Source organism: Heterodontus francisci, chromosome 27 (assembly GCF_036365525.1).
Source record: "Heterodontus francisci isolate sHetFra1 chromosome 27, sHetFra1.hap1, whole genome shotgun sequence".
Taxonomy (NCBI): Eukaryota; Metazoa; Chordata; class Chondrichthyes; order Heterodontiformes; family Heterodontidae; genus Heterodontus; species Heterodontus francisci.
In genome coordinates this window covers 58,494,249-58,517,819 of record NC_090397.1, presented here as the reverse complement: position 1 = coordinate 58,517,819, position 23,571 = coordinate 58,494,249, and the positions used below count along the sequence as shown (strand labels likewise).

The 23,571-nt window shown below is 43.8% G+C and overlaps 1 protein-coding gene across 1 annotated transcript in view; it reads left to right on the top strand.

The window, feature by feature from the left end:
- lrguk (leucine-rich repeats and guanylate kinase domain containing) overlaps positions 1–23,571 on the top strand; it is a 152,717-nt gene that overhangs the window by 16,622 nt on the left and 112,524 nt on the right. The window contains exons 9-11 of the mRNA XM_068059449.1: positions 3,271–3,357; positions 8,866–8,972; positions 21,659–21,778. Coding sequence (XP_067915550.1) covers positions 3,271–3,357; positions 8,866–8,972; positions 21,659–21,778 — 314 coding nt within the window. The remainder of the gene's footprint in view (positions 1–3,270; positions 3,358–8,865; positions 8,973–21,658; positions 21,779–23,571) is intronic.

Genomic DNA, 23,571 nt, shown 5'->3' with positions numbered 1-23,571 from the left:
CGTGGATGGAACACTGGCTAAAATTCAGCACATAGATATACTCATATAATTGGAGTCGGGTATCATTGGAGACAGATATCTTTATATTATCATTGCAACAAATTGTACATTTTATTAATAAAGATGCAGCGCAGTGGTTAGCACCACAGCCTCACAGTTCCAGCGATCCGGGTTCGATTCTGGGTACTGCCTGTGCGGAGTTTGCAAGTTCTCCCTGTGACTGCGTGGGTTTTCGCCGGGTGCTCCAGTTTCCTCCCAGAGCCAAAGACTTGCAGGTTGATAGGTAAATTGGCCATTATAAATTGCCACTAGTATAGGTAGGTGGTAGGGGAATTGAGGGAAGGTGGGGATGTGGTAGCAGTATGGGATTAATGTAGGATTAGTATAAATGGATGGTTGATGGTCGGCACAGACTCGGTGGGCCAAAGGGCCTGTTTCAGTGCTGTATCTCTAAATAAAATAAAATGTTTAGAAAAAAGCTCATTCATGGAGTGTTGCTCCTTTCATTGTCAGTTGATGATTAGATATGGAAGTCTGTCATATCATTTAAAGGATTGTATTTTGCAAAATATAAAAGTACTGAACTAAATTGTGCCTATCCAATATCACGGCTGTCTGTTTCAAAAACATATTGAGGCGAGTTTTACAGACACCCCCCACCACCACCCCGACTTCAGGAGTCGTGGTGGGGGAGGCCAGAAATTGCCTCCAGCTGAGGCCTGCAATTGCACCACCCGCCACCCCCACTGGCCGCTCAGCAATGGGAGCCAAATTTAAATATGTGAATTAATTTAAATAAAGGAATAAATTACCTTCTCACTCCCACCGTCTGTCCCAGTGCGATATTGGTGCCAGTGGCCAGCACTCCCGTGCCTTCGGATCCCCATTCAGGGGTCAAGGTGGAACACTGGTGGGGAGGAGGGAGCAGGTACGTTTCTCAGTGCGGGGGCGGTGTGGTCACAGTCATATTATTGGTGTAGGAGATGATTAGAAGGGGCAAAATGTAGAATTAATGCACTTTGAGGGGGATGGTCAGGTGCACAAGTTAAGTGTTTTGAGTGGAGGGGGGGGTGAGAGGGCGAGTAATTAATTCTATGGTTATTATGGGGGGGGTTTGGTGGGAGAGGGACAGGATAAATTTATTTAATTTTTAAAAATCACTATTTTAAATATTTAAATTTACTGATAGGGCTCGAAGCCTTTCAAAAATGGCGTCAGTGCCTGCACAAAGGCAGCTGACACCATTGCCAGGGATGGACTGCCAGCTATCTCCATGTCATCAGGATGGGCAGTCCACCCTGGCTATTTAAATGAGCTGTCGCACTTAATATCGCGGCGACTCTGCAACGTGCAACCCCCGTAGGCATACCACCATTGTTTTCGTCTGCCGCCATGAAGTATAAATTCCATTATCTATAATTTTTTATGTTATAAATAGGTGTTAAAAGTTTGTATGATATCACAGCAGCTATTTCTAGACTGCTATTGCTATACAAGTAAAAGACCCAGCAGCAAGATCAAATTAAAATCTATGGTGTTCTGTTGGTCATTATAATTTTGTAATAACTATAGTTTGGAAGAACATTGGTGCTTTGGCCTTGAATACATTGTGAAACTACAGTCAAGACCTGAGTTTTGATTCTGCTGAAAAGCATCAAGTATTACTGAAATGCCAGTGGAATCATTAACCATCTTCAAGGTTAATTAGACTTCAGCACTTCCATTGTCATTACCAGTCAGAAGCTTCTATTTTCAATCTTGTCAATGTAAGTGCAGGGCTCCATGGTGAAGTTCAATAATTTCGGGGGAAGCTGAGTCTAGGCCTTGCCATTACTGCTTCAGCTCAGTCAGCACAAATTCTTCTTTGTTCTCCATTGAATTTGTTTGAGTTTTTCTTCAAGTCATGCCTTTGCCGAGGGAGCAAAACAATCTCCCAAAGGTCAGTGTCCTCAGCCAACTCTTCAACATTCAGGACGAGGTCTTCACAAAGCTGCAGAAAAGAAATGGACCTGGAATCTAGGTTTTAAATACTCCTTCAAGAAAAGTGATCCGAAAGAGGAATTTAGATTCTGCTTATGAATGCTTTATTAAAATTTTATTAACTGGTTTTCTGCAACATTTGGTTCCGCTCATATATTTTAATTAAATAAGAAATGTTCTCATTTATAACATGAATATATTTATTTATTTGAAATGGTGTGATGCGGAGTTACGATACATATTTAATTTTTGTCTGTTCATGGCATATGTTTAACTGTTTTTAAATGCTCATCTGCATTACAGACTTACTGTGAATTTTATTAATCATCTACATTTGTATAATTTTGGTTCTGATGTGTGTTGCAGATATATTTTAACTATTAACTGTGCAAAGTATATGCTATCACCCCCCGCCTGCCCCATTCCACCTCCGCTTGAAACTAAGCAACTGTTGTAAACATGCCCAGCTGGCCTTTTAATGAATGATCCTCAGGTGTGAGTGCCAGCAAGCTATTGTACCCTAAACGCATCCCAACTAAATATGTTTCTATTTTCTTCCCAACATCCATAACACATTCACTTCCAACAAGGATTAATAGGCAGCAATCAGGAGTTTCTGGACAGTTATTTTCTTGGAAAACCCCTCTTTGTCACCCTTCTCCCATGATCCAGTGATGCTGAGGCCAATTATAACTCCATATAATGTCATCCTGTCTGAAATCAGTAACAGACTTGGTATAGGGCCCTCCAGGTCTATGTGACTTTCTCTCCTGAATAGCACTTCATCCTTAATTCCAAATACAAAGTCTTTCAAGCTGTTCCTCTTGTTGCATCTTCACTGTGTTGAAATTGAGACTCATTGTACAATCTCTGATTTCGGTCTTCTCAGAATCACAAAACTATGGAACTCCTTAACTTCCTAAAACTACTTTTCTCCAATGCTCTGCAGAACATTCAAACCAATGCTACTTCTACCTCCTTGATTTCTCTTGTCTTTCTATTCTTTCAACCTTGTTAGTGTCCTCAACTATCTTGCATCTCCATAGTTTAAAAAAAAAAAGGTCCTCCAGTGCAAAGTGAGAAAATTGAGTCTCTTGGGAAATATATTTCATGGAAATTATTAATCCAATTTCCAAAAAGTATTCAAAAGTTATGAAAAAGAAATTGAACCACAAAAAGATCTCATGCTTTTGTGTCCCGTCCAATATAGTAATTTCTATGAAACTATTTAAAACTCAATCCTTGTACTAAGTCAGTTTTTCTTGATTATTTGTTTTTTTTTCCTAATAGGAACACCCAGATTATTTATTCTGGATCCTTTTCATGGTGCAGAAACTGACTGAACTGGATTATAAAAAAGTGAAAGCAACTGATAAGGTAAATTTAAAAAAAAAAAAATTCTTTTGGAATTTACTAATCAGGCCAAGTAAATTGGGAACTCTTATGTCCACATCCTGTAATGCACCTTTATGATTCTGTAATAAAACAGTTGTTTAAAAATTACTTTTGTTACACAACCTCAGTGTACTCATACAAAATGCTGTAACTGCTGTACATATCCAAATATACTGCAGCTTTTCTTCGTTTTCATATTCTTTCTGTAATCACAGTTTACTTTTGCTAGGAAAGTCTTAGTTTGATGGCAGGTTTTGAAGAATAATGTATGAGCACTCTAAACCCTAGGAAAGGTTCAGAGTAAACATTTTTTAAACCGCTTGTCAGCAAACATAAGCCACAAATATTATTGTGGTTTGTGGTTTTCAAAAATTATTATCTCAGGCCAAATGGTAGCAAAGAACTATTGGCATTCTATAGGAGGTGATTGGGCATCTTAACACATTTTCAGCATTGCATGAGGGTATTCTCAATTAAGTCTGTTTATCCTCAATCTGTGTGCGGCCCTTCGTAAACGTAATACAGTTTGTTACACTAAGTACTGAATTTAATTTAATTTAGTTGGCTCATTGCCTTCTTCCTGTCTTCAATGTTGTGTAAGTTCTTGGATGCTATAACTCAACAGCAACTGAGTAAAGCAGTTTTATTGGAAGGGTTAGAGCCAAAAAATTAAAGTATCCTGGAAGAATTTCCACACAGAACTGAAGACAGCAGCACTGTAAATCCAATGAATCATATATCTGTGTACGTCAAAAAAAATTTAGTGGAGCAGGGATTGCATGTGATTAATTAGATTTCTGGCTTATTCCTGTCTCCTGTACTGTTTGAAATTCTTCCAGGCCATTTAGACTCGCTGCTTCACATCTTCCTCATAGAACTATCCAGTTCAAATTTCTGGAAAATTAGACAGTTTTATTAAAACCAAGTAGTCAGCAGTTGAGGGAGACTTTAGATAGTGAATCAAAATGCTCTGGAAATGCTTCCACATACTACTGAAGACTGGGATACCATATGCCCTGCATATATAGCAGTGGTCATTATTGCCAAATTACTGCATCTTATTGTTTCTGTGTTGCGCTATACTACATATCTAATTTTGGGTGATTGGAGCATTTCAATTGAGCTTTTCTGATGGCAGTGGGGTTTGAGAGTTTACAAATGCCGTCCCTACACAGTGTTTCAATTGCAGATTTTCAAAGCAATATCTGTTCAGTTTACAGTGGTGGTTTGTGGCTCCAGCTAACTTATGGTAGGATATCCTTCTTCAGACTGTTGGCTATGTGCCATTTACTTGACCTGAGCAAAGTTGTAGTTTATTTTATTTTATTTTTTTTTTATTAAGAGATACAGCACTGAAACAGGCCCTTCGGCCCACCAAGTCTGTGCCGACCAACAACCACCCATTTATACTAACCCTACAGCAATCCCATTTTCCCTAACACCTACCTACACTAGGGGCAATTTATAATGGCCAATTTACCTATCACCTGCAAGTCTTTGGCGGTGGGAGGAAACCGGAGCACCCGGCGAAAACCCACGCAGACACAGGGAGAACTTGCAAACTCCGCACAGGCAGTATCCAGAATTGAACCCAGGTCCCTGGAGCTGTGAGGCTGCGGTGCTAACTACTGCACCACTTTATTGGATATCCTATAGGCACAACAGATAAAATTGTTTGCTGGCAAAGTTTAATTGAAATTTTTATACGACTTCACTCTGCAAGATTCAACCTTAAAGTGACAATGCAGGGCACCTACAACTCCACAGTTCCTTGCAAAATGCTGTTACAAGACACGTCACGAGCAAAGTAAAATAAATTCAAATGTTATATCAAATTAATTGCTTAGTTCCAGAGATAATTCAGTGGTCGTTTAGTTTGCATAAAGCACCATTCTCTCGTGTGCAAAAATTTTACTATCACCTACAATTTCAAGAATATATACAATGTCCCAAATTAGTAACTTTACGATCATGACAACATTCAATATAAAAATATGTGAGGTGGTGCATTTTGGTAGGAAAAGTAAGGAAGCCATAAACTGCATGCATACTGTTACGACCGAGGCAGGAGAAGTGCACTGATTTTCTAGTTCCCCTTCTCCACAGGTCACAACATATATTTACATTTTTTTCCAATTACTGATATGGTCAATCATAAACTCTATTTTTATCCCAGAATAAAATGTACCAACCAGGTTTCTTTAATAAACAACAAAATTATCAGTTTATTATAAAACAAGTCTTAAACAGTAACAAAGCAAAGCATTAACGCATATATTGAAATATAAAAGTTCCCTTTCTACCTTAGCCGCACACACACATTTTCATACATACACACATACACCGGTTAACTGAAAAAATAGAGATTTACACTACAGAACTCTATTCCCAAAAAAAAAAGACAAAAAAGAATACTTTGGCCAAATACTTGCTAATTCTTGAAGAAAAAACAGAAAATATGGAAAGATGTCCTTTGTTTTTGGTTTGGCGTCCCAAATACGCATTGACAGCTGTCACTGGGATCTTCCTAGAACAGTTTTATTCAAGCGATGTTGAAGATCAGTTTGGGCAGGCTTTTCAGGAAAAATGCAGAAACATGAGTTTCAGGCAGTTTCTTACACTTGTTTCTCAGAGCTTCTCAAAGAGATGGAAAAACAGGCAGGCTTTTCAAAGAGCTGGAACAGGCTGAATTGGGGTTTGTCCTTGGCAGGTTGATTCTTTGAATTCTTTTCGGAACACTGTCCATACCTCAACTGCCAGTCCAAAGCGAAACCAAAAACATCTCAGGAGTCAAGCCTCCTGACCCCGATAAATCTTTACCTGTTACTTCTCTGTAAACATCTTCCCCAAGTCAAAAAGCCCCCTACTGGGCATTTATCTGTAAACTGGTGCCTTCCAGTAGCTGTTGTTTACAAGTTAAGTCCAACGGACCTTCAGGTGACCTCTTTTTTTAAAAAAACACAACTTCCAGCATCTATGGAATCTTATTTCAGTTTTAAAACACAAATCCTCATAATTTACCAACAAAAAGAAAGTACTCATAACTATACTAAGTGCCTGAGTGGGGTAGAGGAGCAAAGGGATAGGTACAGGTACACAAATCACTAAAAGTAGCAATGCAAGTTAATAACATCATTTTAAAAAAGCAAATCAAGCACTCTAGATGGACAGAATTGAAAAGAAGGGAGGGTGTGTTAACCTGTAAAACCTTGGTTAGATCGTACTTGCAGTACCATGCACAGTTCTGTTCTCCACATTATGAAAAGGATATGCAGGCAAAAAAGCTTCACAAGGTTGATATCAGAACTGAGAGGATAAAACTATCTGGAAAGTCTGAACAGGCTGGGGCTCCTTTCCCTGCGGAGCGATTTGCTGATGCTATTGGGGAGGGTTTAAACTAACTTGGCTGGGTGTGGCAACCAGGAAATAATACAAGAGAGAAACACCAAGGCTCACAGAGAATTGGAAGAGATAGATAGCACTAGAATAGTAAATAGCAAAGTTTTAAGTGGGGTCAGAGTGAGACTGTTAGACAATACTAGAGAAGGGAGTAGTTCCATATTAGATGGGAGTGGATTGAGAAGGACTATAAGGAATGCAAAGACAGGATTACAATGCATGTTTGTAAACACACAAAGTGTGGTGAATAATGTTGGTGAGTTACAAGCACAAATAGCAGAATGGTCGTATGATGTTGTGGCAATAACATAAACGTGGCTTAAAAATGGCAAGGACTGGGCACTTAATATACAAGGATATAAAATGTTCAGAAAATGTAGAGAAGTAACAAAGGGAGGTGGAGTGGCAGTCCTGATTAGGGAAGACATTTCGGTACTGCTGCAGCACAGGTCGCCCTATAGAGGGATCCCCTCCCCCCCCCCCCCCCCCCCCCCAACAGGGGTGGCCTGGCTGCTGTATCTATTTTTCACTTAAAGATTTAAAAATGTATGAGAAAGGGTGCCTCCATGTTGAAGTGCCCTCTCTGTTTCTTACCATCCATTACAGCCTGTTGCTCTTCTCAAGCTGGAAGGCCTCTGACCCTCCAGCTTTGATAGCCCACCCATCAACCTTAGTTGGATGGAGAACGTGTCTCTATGCCAATTAAGGGAGGTACCCCGTGAAAATCCCAGGTTAGTGACTGTTTCCTCCCGGGGACAGGTGCGGGACCTGATTTCTGTTTCCTGTCCCCACAGAGAAAATCCAGCCCATAAAGTCATTATGCACAGAAGGAGGCCATTCAGCCCATCAAGTCCATGCCAGCTCTCTAGAGAAATCCAGTTCCAGGAAAGAATTGGAGCTGCTAAAATCGTCATTGCCTCCTGCTACCTCTGTCGGATGGGAAATCAACTTTCTGGAGAGAGTTCCTGTCAGCAAACAGCTCTGGGTTAAATTCTATCCCATTGCAATTTTCTACAGATCATGATATGAGGAATACTATGATATTGTTTAGTTTAGTTTAGAGATACAGCACTGAAACAGGCCCTTCGGCCCACCGAGTCTGTGCCGACCATCAACCACCCATTTATACTAATCCTACACTAAGCCCATATTCCTACCACATCCCCACCTGTCCCTATATATTTCCCTACCACCTACCTATACTAGGGGCAATTTATAATGGCCAATTAACCTATCAACCTGCAAGTCTTTGGCATGTGGGAGGAAACCGGAGCACCCGGAGGAAACCCACGCAGACACAGGGAGAACTTGCAAACTCCGCACAGGCAGTACCCAGAATCGAACCCGGGTCCCTGGAGCTGTGAGGCTGCGGTGCTAACCACTGCGCCACTGTGCCACCCCAATATTCATTGGATGTAATGCGTGTCGACGTGTTTTTTTAATTTGTCCAGGGGATGTGAGTGATGCTGGCAAGGCTGCATTTACTGTTCATCCCTAGTTGCCCTGAGAAGGTGGTGGTGGGCCTTTTCTTTGAACCACTGCAGTATGTGTGGATATAGTGCACTGACAATGAGGTGGAGAATCCAGGATTTTGACCCAGTGATGATGGAGGAACGGTGGTGATATATGTCCAAGGCTGGTGTGTGACTTGGAAAGGAACTTGGAGGTGTTGCTGTTCCCATGACAGTGTCCTTCTTAGTGGTAGAAGCCAAAGGGGAGAGTTTAGTCAACTTTAAGCACATAGCAAATACTTTTCGTTAAGGTGGTAACTTTCTCTATACACACTGGCAGAAAATCATACTTCACCCTTCACCAATGCATATTGGGAAATCCTGCCTGCAATTTTGGGATGTTCTCAAGCAGCAGCTTAAGTTCCTTATCACCAGCAGGCCTTTCGAACATCTAGGCCTGGTTCTCGAGCAGCATATTTTTATTCTGCTTTCTTGAAGTTTTTTACATAATATCTGGGCTGAACAGCCTTGTTCATACAGGGGTAGAATTGTACTAATGGTTTACCAAAAGCTAACTCTTTTGGAGGCCTAATAATATAGTTCATAAAAAAATATATTTACATTACTTTTCCTCCCCCAGGTTCTGGCAATCAATAGATACAACCCTCCAGCTGAAGTGGTAGCTGCCAATGATCACATGACCCATATTCTGTATAGTTTTCAGCAGCTCCAGAGGATTTATGACAGGTATTAATAGTGTCCTTGACTGAAAATGTGTTCTTTGCCTGTAGAGAGTGCTTAAATATTGCTAAGTCTTAAACCTCAGGACTGGAACTTGAAGTAGTCTAATTTAAACTTTTAATGCATTTACTCATTCCACTTTCAGCTGGTGTCCCATTTTGTTTTTATGAGCATTTTGGATTATTAACTGTTAGTGAATTGTTATAGAGTCATTGTTCTCAATGAATGTGGTAAGGCAGGGTTAGATGACTTGAAATTTTCCAAGTCTGATTAGCCTGATGCAGCACTGTTAAAAGCCTTGTGTATTTTCTGACAATGAATATTGGCCATGACATTTTCATTGCTTTTTCGGAGGTTCCTAGCACAAAAATGTATTTTCCATCATTATAAACTGCATTTTACTGTGTTGACATCCTTTCAAAGTTGTGTATTTTAATTTATTGGAGATTCATTTATGGGAACAGATGCTGTGATGGGGGGCTGGGTGGGTAGGTGGTTGGGCGGGGGGGACATTAAATTGTTTTTGGATAGATGAATTAAGATGAGTCAAGAACCTTTCACGTCTTTACCTATTTTGTGATTAGCATATCAGTAAAGTACCTTGGTATCATAAATCCTTACAGCTATGTCATTAAGAAAATGAAAGACTTGCAGTTATGTAGCGCTTTTCATGAGATTGGGATATCCCAAAGTGCTTTACAGTGAGTGAAGTACTTTTTGCAGTGTAGTCACTAGGGAAATGCAGCAGCCAACTTTCACACAAGAATATTCCACAATCGTCAATGCGAAATGACTACATAATCATATTTTTCACGATGTTGGTTAAGGGCTAAATATTGGTCAGGGTAGGTATTCTTCTTCATTATTGCCTAATTAAAGTTATGGCCTCAGATTTTCACAGGCTTTCTGGTGTGCTTCTGCCTTAAGTCCAATGGCAGTGAGGAGGAAGGCCTGGACTTCTTTACCAGTTTCAACAGTTTAGGACTGAACCACCTCCTGTCCTAAGGAAAGTCAACCATATCAGATGGGATATGACCAGGGGAAGGGGGACTGCCAGGCCAGGAGTTTCCCCAACCCCAGCCAGCTGAGAAGAGGCACACTGGCCACTGACTGGTGCATGTGAGGCCCGCCTGCAAGTCTAGACTGGAGTGTGGGCTGGAGCCCTGAAGTTTCACAGTCCCCTATTAAAGGGAACCACTGAGGCAACCAAGGACTTTTGTTGGGGGATTGGTCAGCCTGTACTGCATTCTGTGGCTTCCCTGGACTGGCTGGTGCCTGCAATGAGGGCAAATGCATGTAAATTATATTCACATGAGGGGAATATGACCTCTGTCATTTGCACCCTGAGAACAGGAGCCAGGAGGTCAGGATTTTTTTAATTTAAAGATAAAATTGACTGTTTTCTGTCTTTCAACATTTTGTGTTTGATTTGTTCTCTGACACTTGTGTCATTATGACTTGGCAAATGAATTGGTGATGTGCAACATTCTCAGGAACATAGGAACATCAGTAGGCTATTCAGCCCCTCAAGTTTGTTTCACTGATCAGTTTGATCATGACTGATCTGTATTTTAGCTCCATCTACCCATCTTGGTTCCGTAACCCTTAATACCCTTACCTACCAAAAACTCTTATCATCTCAGTTTTGAAATTTTCAATTGACCATTCTGTAATACATCTTGCACATTTACTGTCTGAGCATAGCAGTTTTCTATACAATGACCTGGAGGTAATAAAAATACTGATTTTTGAGTGATGCCATTTCGTTTGCTTTAATCATGATTGCAATTAGCCAACAGCTGCTTTCCTCTCCATGTTCTTCCTTGATTCCAAGCATTCCTTTCTCTAGAGCATCCTTCGCTTACTGCATGGGAGGCTTACTTACAGTGCCTGGCCTTTGATGCTTAGCCCAAACCACCTTAACTACGGTCTGTAACTGTGGAACGAGAATAACAAATTTATTAATTCCTAATTCCATTATTCTCTATTCTCAAAAATTCTCATTAGACAACCCATTCAAGGACAAGTGGTCTAGTCTTCTTTACAAAAAGCTGTTTCTCCCGGCTGGGCAGAATTATCAGTGCCTCAAATGCACAGTAAAAATGCTTTTTTAACCTCTGACTGCTCTGTCAACTGTTATATATTGCCCAAGTGTTTAATGGCTGCTAATTCCAGACTTACTTTGTCTTCTACCATTTCTCAGGTGATGGCCACGCAGTCGTGTGTTTTTTATAGATTTACATAACCTCTTCGTTTATCTTCATGTTTAACTGCAGTGCACTGCACTACCACTGCTGTTATTCCAAACTTTCTTCACTTCATACATCGCATTATTTGCAAATTGAAGGAAAATCTGTCTCAAGTCAATTTTAACTGACATTTTGGTTGAAACTGAGGTTCACCAGTTGGTTGCAGGTCATCAAAAGGCCCCTAACTGCATTGCTGTACACCTCCTCTTCAGTTCAGAGTCAAAACCACTTAGCGAATGAATGCTGAGCCTCACACCTCTGCTTCAATCCTTGTGACATGCAGTGCTTGACAGGTCAAAATTAATTACACAACATGCTAATACATCAGTCTGTCTCTTGGCTCTGATGTCCAATTACCACAGTGAAAGTGTTGAGGCTCATCCATCACAAAATATTTCAGAGCGCAACAGTGAGCGTGATTGACTCCTGGTTAGCTGGTTCTTTTGAGAAACTGGCACATTTCCTGACTGACTTGGGTAAGCAAAATTGGATGTCCACTAGTCCTACCCAGCTGGATTGACTGCATCCTCTACTACACTAACAGCCATATCAGCAGATTCTGGCCCTGGCCCATGGACCTGTCAATGACACTAGGGGACTGGCTGAACAACCTTCAAGTCAGCAGAGAGCCAATTGCTGAGCCATTGCCATCTACTGCAGAAAACCTACAGTGAATAGCACCATAGAGTTGGCATTGTCGACAGTAAGCAGTTTTACCTAAACACACATTTTTGGCTCCATTACTTCCAGTCTATCATTTATTTTTTTAAATCAGTATCAGCCTAATTGCTGCCGACAGATCAATGAAACAGTTGGCTGATGCATCGGTCAGCATCATGAGCCTTTCCTATTAGAAGAAACGTGGCACGGTTACGCAATATCACCACACTGCAACATTTGCCCAAGTACAGGAGCTCCTTGATGGTGGCCAGCAGGTCCTCGCTTCTCATCTGACATCATTTCCTGTTCACCCTCACTGTGCTCTGTGGCTCAGCTCAGCTGTTCAGCTCAGTAACTGCATTCTCTGAGATGTGCGCAACTGTGCTTGGCTTGCACATGGTCAGAGGGATACAGGGTGCTGGTCCACTGGCATTGCTGACAGGCTGCAACTTCAGGTCTACAGTGACGAATGTAGTAAGGCTGTCCCCAAGCGACATCTTCGACTAGAGCTCACATTACAAGATCCTTACCTCATTTGGGGTTGCATCTCTTTAATTTTCCTAGCAGCCCTTAAATTACTTAATTTTGATATGGACCGAAGCTCGCCATGAATATGTAATTGGAGCTGAATCTGGGAAATCCTGGGAAATTAGCCTTGTTTGAAACCAGACAGCATGGTAGTCTCAGCATAGATGCTTAACCTATTTGTCTGGCCCCAAAGTATATTTACTTTGAGATACTCAAGATAATGCTGTATCAGGCAGTAAAATAAATGTTCCAGCACAAGGATCTGGTTTGTGCTTAAGCATACATTAAAAAAAAATCAAAACTTATTTACATCAATCAATATATTTTTTCAAAATCTCACCATGGTTGGCCTCTAGAATGTTTGTTTCCTGTGCATTTCCCAGGCTGAGCATGATATTGAATAGCTTAGTTTTGGTTCTGTGCATCTCTTGGGGATCATCACTTTCCTTGTGCCCATTGGAAATTGAGCTGAGATTGTCAAAGCTCACATCACTTCACCACCTTGTGCAAGAGAATGAAATTTCATCCCCTCAGTCTGGATTCACATTCCAGAAAAAGAAAGATAGTGCACTTGAAGCACTTAATCACCCAGTTTCCAGTAGGAAATGTAGGGCTGGATTTTGTTCTCCCCCAGGCATTGGGTTCTGTGGCTGGTGGTGGGGGGGAGGCCCGAAGATGGCTCTGGATGAGGCCCGCCATGGACCTTGACACTGTGAGGGCCCAGCCCAATTCTCCCAGCTGCGGCAAGGCTCCGTGGTGGACCCCCACCGCTGGGTGACGGGACCACAATTTAAATATTCAAATGAATTAAATTAGTAAATTTAAATAGACTTACTTGTGATCTTGAGGGCCTGCTGCGATCTTCGGTGTGGCGGCCAGCACTCCTGCGCCTTCAGATTCCTGTCCAGGGAAACACGGTGCCACACTAGTGGGGAGGGGGCAGGAAGTAAGTTGGTCAGCGTGAGGGGTAGGGAAGAAACAGGCCCAAATATACATAATGGGTGTAGGGAAGGGTTGAACCTTAAACTTGAGTAGTTAACGGAGAAAGTCAGATGTAAAAAGTGTTTTGGGGGGAGGAAAGGGCAAATAGTTACTGTAATTGTTATTGGGGTTTGGAAAAGGGGCGGTAGAAATTTATTTATTTAATTTTGGGGGTAGGAGTTTAAAAATTTAAATTGGACAGCAGGGCTGACTGCCCTTTAAAAATAGTGCCAGGAGACTGAGCGAGACCGGCAGAGTTTAAAAGTGCAGCGGCAGTGGGAAGGAGCGAGACTGAGTGAGACCAGTAGAGTTTAAAAGTGCAGCAGCAGCGCGCCTGAGTTTTGAAAAAAAAAAGCCAACAGTGATGGCACAGGAGAGCTGCAAGGTGATTGGTTGGTGAGTCACTGCTGTCAGGGAATAGCATTAAATAGTTGGGTAAATATATCAGGTAAAAAAAAAGGGGGAAAGTTTTGTTGAAAAAAAACCCCCTGGTGATAAGGTGAGTACTACTAAAGCGGTTTTAAAAAATTCAGTGTAGCTTATTAAGGACTTTAGATTGAAGTGGGTAGAACAAGGCCCCTAGTGTAATTAGGATTTTTTAATCCAGGGAGTAATTTATTAATCTAAGGGTAACTCGTGACAGGAGAGCTCAGCCCTGTGATATGCTCCTCCTGCACTATGTGGGAAATCAGGGATGCTTCCAGTGTCCCTGATGACCATGTGTGTAGGAAGTGTATCCATCTGCAACCACTAGCTACCTGCATTACGGACATGGAGCTGCGGGTGGATTCACTGTGGAGCATCCGCGATGCTGAGGACGTTGTGGATAGCACGTTTAGTGAGGCGGTCACACAGCAGGTAATGGCTACACAGGCAGAAAAGGGATGGGTGACCACCAGACGGAGTAGTAGGCGCAGGCAGGTAGTGCAGGAGTCCCCTGTGGCCATCCCCCCCTCAAACAGATCTACCGCTTTGGATACTGTTGGGGGGGGATGACTTCCCAGGGGAACGCAGCAACAGCCAGGTCTGTGGCACCACGAAGGGCTCTGCTGCACAGCAGGGGAGGAAAAGGAGTGGAAGAGCAATAGTGAAAGGGGATTCTATCGTAAGGGGTGCAGATAGGCTGCAAACAAGACTCCAGGATGGTGTGTTGCCTCCCTGGTGCTAGGGTCAAGGATGTCTCGGAGCGGCTGCAGGGCATTCTGAAAAAGGAGTGTGAGCAGCCAGAGGTTGTGGTCCACATTGGTACTAACGACATAGGCAGGAAGAGGGATGAGGTTCTGCAAAGTGAATATAGGGAGTTAGGCAGAAGGTTAAAAAGCAGGACCTCTAGGGTTGTAATCTCAGGATTACTCCCTGTGCCACGTGCTAGTGAGGATAGGAATAGAAGGATAAGGCAAATGAATGCGTGGCTGAAGAGCTGGTGTAGGTGGGAAGGCTTCAGCTACTTGGATCATTAGGATCTCTTCTGATGCAGAGGTGACCTGTACAAGAGGGACAGGTTGCATCTGAACTGGAAGGGGACCAATATCTTTGCAGGGAGGTTTGCTAGTAATACTCGGGAGGGTTGAAACTAGTCTTGCAGAGGGGTGGGACCCAAAGTAGTAGTCTCTCAGATGAGATAGTTGAGGCAAATGTAGAGGTTAAAGCAAGCAAGTCCAGTAGGCAGGCCAGGCAGGGGCAGGACAGGGAGCGTGGAAGGTCTGGTAGGCTAAACTGCATTTACTTTAATGCAAGAAGCCTTACAGGTAAGGCAGATGAACTCAGCATGGATCGGTACATGGGATTGTGATATTATAGCTATTACGGAAACATGGTTGAGGGATGGGTAGGACTGGCAGCTCGATGTTCCAGGGTACCGATGCTTCTGACGTGACAGAGGTGGAGGTAAGAGAGGAGGGGGAGTTGCACTATTGATTAGGGAGGACATCACGGCAGTACTTAGAGAGAATACCCCGGGGGGAACGTCCAGCGAGGCCATATGAGTAGAACTTAGAAATAAGAAAGAGGCGATCACTTTTATGGGATTATACTATATGCCCCCCAATAGTCGGAGGGAAATGGAGAAGCATATATGTATGGAAATCACAGATAGGTGTAGGAATTATAGGGTTGTAATAGTAGGTGATTTTAACTTCCCTAATATTGACTGGGCCTGCCTTAGTGCTAAGGGATCAGATGGGGAAGAATTTAAGTGTGTCCAGGATGGTTTTCTGAAGCAGTATGTGGATGGCCCCACGAGAGAAGGGGCTACACTCGACCTCCTCTTGGGAAATGAGTTTGGGCAGGCGGTTGATGTGTCAGTGGGGGGAGCACTTTGGGACCAGTGACCATAACTCTATTAGCTTCAAGATAGTTATGGAAAAGGATAGGACTGGTCCTCGGGTTGAAGTCCTAAATTGGGGGAAGGCTAATTTCGATGGCATCAGACAGGAACTCTCAAATGTTGAATGGGAGAGGCCTTTTACAGGTAAAGGGACATCTGGCAAGTGGGAGGCTTTTAAAAGTGAGATAGGAAGAGTTCAGGGCCGGCATGTTCCTGTTAGATGGAAGGTCAAGGCTGGCAAGTTTAGGGAACCTTGGTTGACGAGGGATATTGAGGGTCTGATCAGGACAAAGAAGGAGGCATATGTCAGGTATAGGCCGTTGGGATCAAGCGGGTCCCTCGAGGAGTATAGGGGTTGTAGGAGTACACTTAAGAAGGAAATTAGGAGGGCAAAAAAGGGCCATGAGATTTCCCTGGCAGATAAGATAAAGGAGAATCCTAAAAGATTCTATAAGTATATTAAGAGTAAAAGGGTAGCTAGGGAGAGAGTAGGTCCCCTTAAGGATCAGTGTGGTAATCTATATGTGGAGCCATGGGAAATGGGTGAGGTCTTAAATTAATATTTCTCGTCTGTATTTACTGTGGAGAAGGTCATGGAAGCTAGTGAGTTCAAGGGAGGGAACATCGATATCTTGGAGCATATCAACATTCCAAAGGGGGAGGTCTTGGAGGTTTTGAAGCGCATTAAGGTGGATAAATCCCCAGGGCCTGACCAGGTGTATCCTAGGATGCTATGGAAAGCAAGGGAGGAGATTGCTGGGGCCCTGGCAGAGATGTTTGTATCATCATTAGCCACGGGTGAGGTACCGGAAGACTGGAGGATAGCTAATGCTGTGCCTTTATTTAAGAAGGGCAGCAGGGATAAGCCAGGGAACTACAAGCTGGTGAGCCTTACATCAGTGGTGGGAAAGTTATTGGAAGGGATTCTGAGCGACAGGATTTATATGCATTTGGAAAGGCAAGGTCTGATTAGGGATAGTCAGCATGGCTTTGTACGTGGGAAATCTTGTCTCACTAATTTGATTGAGTTTTTCGAGGAGATGACCAAGAGGATTGACGAGGGCAGGGTGATGGACGTTGTCTACATGGACTTTAGCAAGGCCTTTGACAAGGTCCCGCATGGTAGGCTGGTCCAGAAGGTTTGAACACATGGGATCCAGGGTGAGCTAGCCAATTGGATACAAAATTGGCTTGGTGATAGGAGGCAGAGGGTGGTAGTGGAGGGTTGTTTTTCAAACAGTGGTTCCTGACGACGCTGACCCCGCCGACGTCATCAGACGGCGCCCAGTTTCGCACATGCGCAGAACAGACGCTTGCTGCCAGTATGGTGCTGCGCATTCACAGCCTACGTCAGCACCTGGCTTGCCATGCCAATTAGTCCTTGGTCGCTCGTCACTCCCGGCCTTGTCACTTCGCCTCACTAGGCTCCCTCCCACTTTTAGTCCCCAGTACTGGCCCCCGCTCCCTGTCACGCTCGCAGCCCTTTTTTCCCGCATGTGGGAAACGTGGAAGAGAGAGAGAGTGACAAGATAGGCAGGGGAGGGGAGGAAGACTGCGAGCGGGAGAGAGCGGCCGAGGGGCGAGGCCACGGATTCTGATGAAATGCTAACAGAATCCCGCACATGCAGCTATCCTGGAGTTGAGGTCTAAACACAAAGGTCACTGAAGTGATGCCGGATCAAGTTGTTGATTTGGCTGTTTTTACAACACAGAAGCAGCTCTCTGCTGGTGTTCATGCTAAACACGAGGTCCCAGGATTTATCTGTTCCAAATTCCAAAATGTTAGAAATCTCTTTTCAAAATGCTCCCCGGTTTATAATTCGGGCTGTGTCCTGAAATAATCGTCAATAAAATTCATTAAACAACCCGTTGCGGGGAGCAGGAGTGTCCATTTTGGTTTCACTTGTTTTCGTTTTTGTGATATATTGAGCAGCGCCAAGTTTGCTACTGGCAGCTGCCAAAACGTCGCAGTGCATGAGGCTGCATTTGCGCATGTGCTAGTACCGCGCCACCTAGTGGTTGTGTTAACAAACGCAGCCTTTTTCAAATTGGAGGCCGGTGACCAGTGGTGTGCCGCACGGATCGGTGCTGGGCCCTTGTTTGTCATATATATTAATGACTTAGATGTGAATGTAGGGGGGCATGATTAGTAAGTTTGCAGATGACACCAAAATTGGTGGTATAGTGGACAGTGAAGAAGGTTGTCTAAGGTTACAACAGGATATAAATCAACTGGGAAAGTGGGCAAGGGATTGGCAAATGGAATTTAACGCAGACAATTGCGAAGTGATGCATTTTGGGAAGTTAAACCAGGGCAGGACATGTACAGTGAATGGCAGGGCCCTGGGGAGTGTTGTTGAGCAGAGAGACCTTGAGGTGCAAGTACATAGTTCCCTGAAAGTGGTAACACAGGTAGACAGGGTGGTGAAGAAGGCGTATCCATGCTTGCCTTCATCGGCTGAGGCATTGAGTACAAGAGTTGGGACGTCATGTTACAGTTGTACATAACATTGGTTAGGCCGCATTTGGAGTACTGTATGCGGTTCTGGTCGCCGCACTACAGGAAAGATGTGATTAAGCTAGAGAGGGTGCAGAAAAGATTCACAAGGATGTTGCCTGGTTTGGAGGGCTTGAGTTACAAAGAGATCGGATAGGTTGGGTCTGTTTTCCCTGGACGAAGGAGGCTGAGAAGGGACATGATAGAGGTATATAAAATTATGAGAGGCATAGATAGGGTAGATAGCCAGAGTCTGTTTCCCATGGTCGGGGTGACTAAAACCAGAGGACATAGATTTAAGGTGAGAGGGAGGAGGTTTAAAGGGGATCAAAGGGATAAATGTTTCACACAAAGAATAGTGGGTATCTGGAATGAGCTGCCTGAGGAGATGGTGGAGGCAGGAACTGTCGGAACATTTAAGAGGCATCTGGACAGGTACTTGAATGAGAAAGGCATAGAGAGATATGGAATTAATGCAGGCAGGTGGGATTAGTATAGATGGGCATTATGGTCGGCATAGATGCGGTGGGCCGAAGGGGCTGTTTCTATGCTGAACGACTCTGACTGTATAACTGCGCACAGATAGCTGACACTATTGCCAGTGACGGACAACCTGCCCCCTCCATGAGATTGTGGGGAGGGGTGGGGCCATCCTGGCTATTTAAATGAGCCACCGCGTTTGAGATTGCGGTGGTTCTTTGGCGTGAGGCCCGCACAGGTGGGCTGCATTTTTTGAGCTCGCTGCTGAGATTGGCGGCAGGCTTTTAAAATCCAGCCCGTAGTTTGAAATGATTCTATAGCTATCTGATTAATTCTTCATTCAGGGCACGAGGAAACCAAAATTAAGAGTACCTTAGAAACATGGGGAATTAGGAGAACGGGGTGGTAACTTAAGTGAGGTCAGAAGTGAAGTGCAGGAGGGGAGTAGATTCTCTGACCTTTTACCTCTGATATGTTCGTTTAAAACTAGAAGAGTGCTCCGTCCCTATCTCTGTCTCTTTTTGGCACAGTCAAGAATTTTCAAGGAATGAACATGACTGAACCTAGTTCCCTGAGAACACTTTAAGACCAGGATCTTTTTGGTCCCTTGCAGGCAGCTTTAGAGGCAGGGTGGGTGCTGAGAAAGTGGTGGAAAACCCAGTTGGGCCAGCTTCTCGTTGCTGTCCCGCCTGCAGACGTGTTTCCCAGGGGTGGGTTGCCACTGGAATCAGCAATCTGCTTCACAGAGACGGGCAGCCAATTAAGGCCCCACTTAAGGGCCATTTCCCAACACTGATGGAACTTTTCTGGCATTGCAGAGGCACTCTCCCGCTGAGTCCAGAGGCAGCCTCCTGGTGTGAGGTCAGAGGGCCATCGGAGCCTGCTCTCCATGCCTCTATGATGGAGCCACAGCTAAAATCATTCTTGTGGAGGTGATCCCACTCCGCACTGATGGTCCTAACTGCTTTGGGTGTTCTTTGTTATGGAACATTCTGCAGCCTTTTGAGAGTGCCTCCATTTTGAGACGCCCTCGTACTCATCTTTTGCCTCAGTAGCGTCCACCTCTCCCAACGGAGCTGCCAGCTAGCCAGTCCTAAGGGTCCTCTTATTGGGCCTTCCCCATCCCTGTTCCACCTGCTCTTCTTAATTGGACGACAAACACAGAGGCGGCATGTTAATTGGCTGTCTCTCATCAGATCGCGACAGTGTGCGGACATCAGACCTTAACGGGGTCAGGATTTGGAAATGGTCCCGACGCTCAATTATTTTCAATGCCCAGAAGATTCAGCCTAAGTATCTTAGATTAAAGTTGCTTGGTTCGGTACTAAAGTAAATATTATGTTGAGATTAATGTACACAAGTGCCATCAGCTCCTCCTGACCTCTGGGCATATTCGACCCAGCAGTAATGGCAGACTAAATTTGTTTGGTTGCTGAAGGCTAGCAATTAGTAAAACCTGAGTAAAAACAGAGCAGATATTTGCAGCTGCCAGTCTTAGTGAATCCAGAAAATGTTACTTTGGTTTTGTCACCGGCTGGGCAGGACCCTCATACTGGGAGTTGACAGCCCTGGCATGCCACTAAACCCAATAAATAGCAGCTTAAATCAGCATTCTCAGTCAGAGAGGCCATGGTTAGATAGCATGAGAAAAACAGAATAAAATATATGAATTGCAAAGGAAGGTTGAAAATCCAGCACTGATTGCCTGTCAAGAAAGAACTTGCATTCATATAGCATTTTTCATGACCTCAGAAGATCCCATGGTGTTTTACTGTCAGTGAAGTACTTTTGAAGTGTAGTCACTATGTAATATAGGAAACGTGGCAAACATTTTACACACAACTAGATCCCACAAATAGCAAGGAGATAAAGACCAGATAATTTGCTTTAGTGATGTTGATTGAGGGATAAATGTTGGCTTGGATACAGGAGAATTTCCCTCTTTTCTTCAAAACAGTACCATGGGATCTTTTACACCCACCTGAGAGGTCTCGGTTTAATGTCTTACTCAAAAGATACCGGGCTGAATTTCACTGGCCCCTCGACGCCACGGGTCGCAGCGTGGGGGCTGGTAAAGTCCTGTGGGGAGAGGCCTGCCTCAAACCCCGACGTCAAGAAGGGCCTGCCTCATATTACCAGTGGCGGGGGGACCTTGGTGCAGGCCCCCCCACCCAACGCCAGGCTGTGGGCCCTTCATATACATATGTAAACCGTACCAAATGCAATGCAAATAAACTTAACTGCAAGCTGCGGCTGTCCCACACTGATATTACGGCCACCATTCGTGCTCCTCGTGCCTCTGGAACTCCACACGGAGTTCAGGTGAGAACCTGGTGGGGAGGGGGGAGCAATAGAATTTTCTGGGTGGGAGGTGTGGAGGAGTGGGGAAAACGATCTTTACTGGCTAATGGGATGGTGGGAAGGGGTTGAGGATCAAAGGGAACAAATTTTGGGGGAAAGTTCGGAATACTACTAAAGGTTTATTATGGGGAAAGAGTGCGATTAATGTTTAATTTACCCATGGGGGAGTGGGAGAAGTGATTTCTATTTAACATGACATTGTATTGTTACATCCCAGAGATTGGGACCTTTAAATTTTAAAAGGCTATTGACAGGCTTACAGCCCTTTAAAAATGGCAGTAGCGCCGGACGCCGTTGCCGGGGACATGGCAGCCGCCCCCTTACGTCATCGGGGGTGGCTGCTTCGCCCCCTCTATTTAAATGAGCCACCGCGCGTAATATCGCGGGGGGCTCAGGAACGGCGCATCCACTTAGGATCCACGCCATTTTTAGAGTGCGACGCCGCGAACTGTGACACAGTCGTAAAATTCAGCCCACCATGTGCAGTTAATGTTCCTCAATGTTTGATTCTGTAGCACTCCTGCTCTGCTCTTGTGAAATGCTACTTCACTTGTTTCAGACCTTCTGACAGGAGCTTTTAAAGAACCTATTACTTGATTTTTCTCTGCAGCACCTTGCCTAACTTAGATATTCCGTATCCCATGCTGGTTTTGGTGGGGCCCCAGGCCTCTGGAAAACGAGAACTTGCTCACATGCTTTGCCAGGAATTTGGTGACTATTTTGGATATTGGTAAGTACAGACAAAGAGTGATGGTCATTTATCCATTTGTACCTCATGAAATAATTGAACAAATTGCTTGTAAAAGCAAAAACAAAATCTGTGGGACTACAGCCTTCCATTTCATTGGGTGTTCTATATTCATTGAAGCAATATCTTTACAATGGTGGGAGGTAGAAGCTGAATGGCTCTGAATATGGTAGTCGTTAAGACTGAACAGCATTTTAAAATGAAAAATGTAAGTGATACTGTGGAGTGGATTTGCTTAGTCTTGTTCTCTTTCCCCACCTCAGTTCTGACCCTTTCCAGTCTCTTCACGAGGAACAAATCCTGATCATACAATTACAAAATAGGTTGAATGAGACAATCTGACCCTTCCAGAATATCACGGCATCACTCTGTTCCTTAAATAAATCTGGAAAGAAAGAACTTACATTTATTTATATTAGGGATGGGCAATAAATGCTGGCCTTGCCAACGAAACCCACATCTCATGAATGAATTTTTAAAAGTGCCATGAGATCACTGGGAATACAGTTTAATGTCTCATTTGAAAGACAGGCCCCTCCAAGACTGCTGCACTGCTTCAGTACTGCACTGACACGTCAGCCTGGATTATATACTGAAGTCCCAGAGTGGGGCTTGGACTCACAACCTTCTGTCCTCCAGGCAAGAGTTGTACCAATTGAGTCAAGTTGACATTGGAGAGTAGGTGAAACCTAAAATTTGACAAGATCTGACCTGATCCAAAAATACAAATTTATGCGCCTTACTAGTATCACGGTGGTTTTAGGTAAAGGCCCGGTAGGGGTAAATGTCTTGTCACTGCCAGCTTATACCATGGATGCATTTAAGGGGAAGCTAGATAAATACAAAGGAAAACAGAATAGAAAGTTCTGCTGATAGGGTTAGATGCAGAGCGGTGGTTGGAGGCTTGTGTGGAGAATGGTCAAGTTGGGCCAAATGGCCTGTTTCTTTGCTGTACATTCTATGAATGTAATTGCACGCCATTATGAATTGTAGATGGAGTCACAACTAAATTGGTCAATTCATTTGCTTCCAGTTGGTAAGTAATGATTACATCTTACATTAATAGGTGTCACACAAGTAAGGAGTGAACTGACAAGTGCATGTATTGCACAAGTGCAAGACAGTTATACAGGATATAGTATGAAATTTTGGGTAGGAGAAGATCATTGATCGGTCTAACCGAGTTCGGATATCCATTTTACTCCTGTAAGATAACTCAATGTAATTATTATAGAGATATCTGATGGTTTGGTGGGAGGAGAGGGGTAGGGGAAGGGAATAATTTTATGGGCAGGCTAAACTTTATATTTGATGCATTCATGCCTTGTTACCTCTATACTTGACTATTCCCACTCTCACCTGGATGGTCTCCCACATTCTACTCTCCGTAAACTTGAGGTTATCCAAAACTCTGCTGCCCGTGTGTTAACTCGCACCAATTCCCGTTTCCCTATCACCCCTGTGCTCGCTGACCTACATTGGCTCGCAGTCAAGCAATGCCTTGATTTTAAAATTCAGATCCTTGTTTTCAAAACCCTCCATGGCCTCGCCCCTCCCTATCTCTGTAATTTCCTCCAGCCCCACAATCCTCCGAGATATCTGCACTCCTCTAATTCTGGCCCCTTGTGCATCCCTGATTTTAATCATTCTGCAATTGGTAGGCATGCCTTCAGTTGCCTAGACTCTAAGCTCTGGAATTCCCTACACCTCTCGGCCTCTGCACCTCGCTGTCTTCCTTTAAGACACTCCTTAAAACCTACCTCTTTGACCAAGCT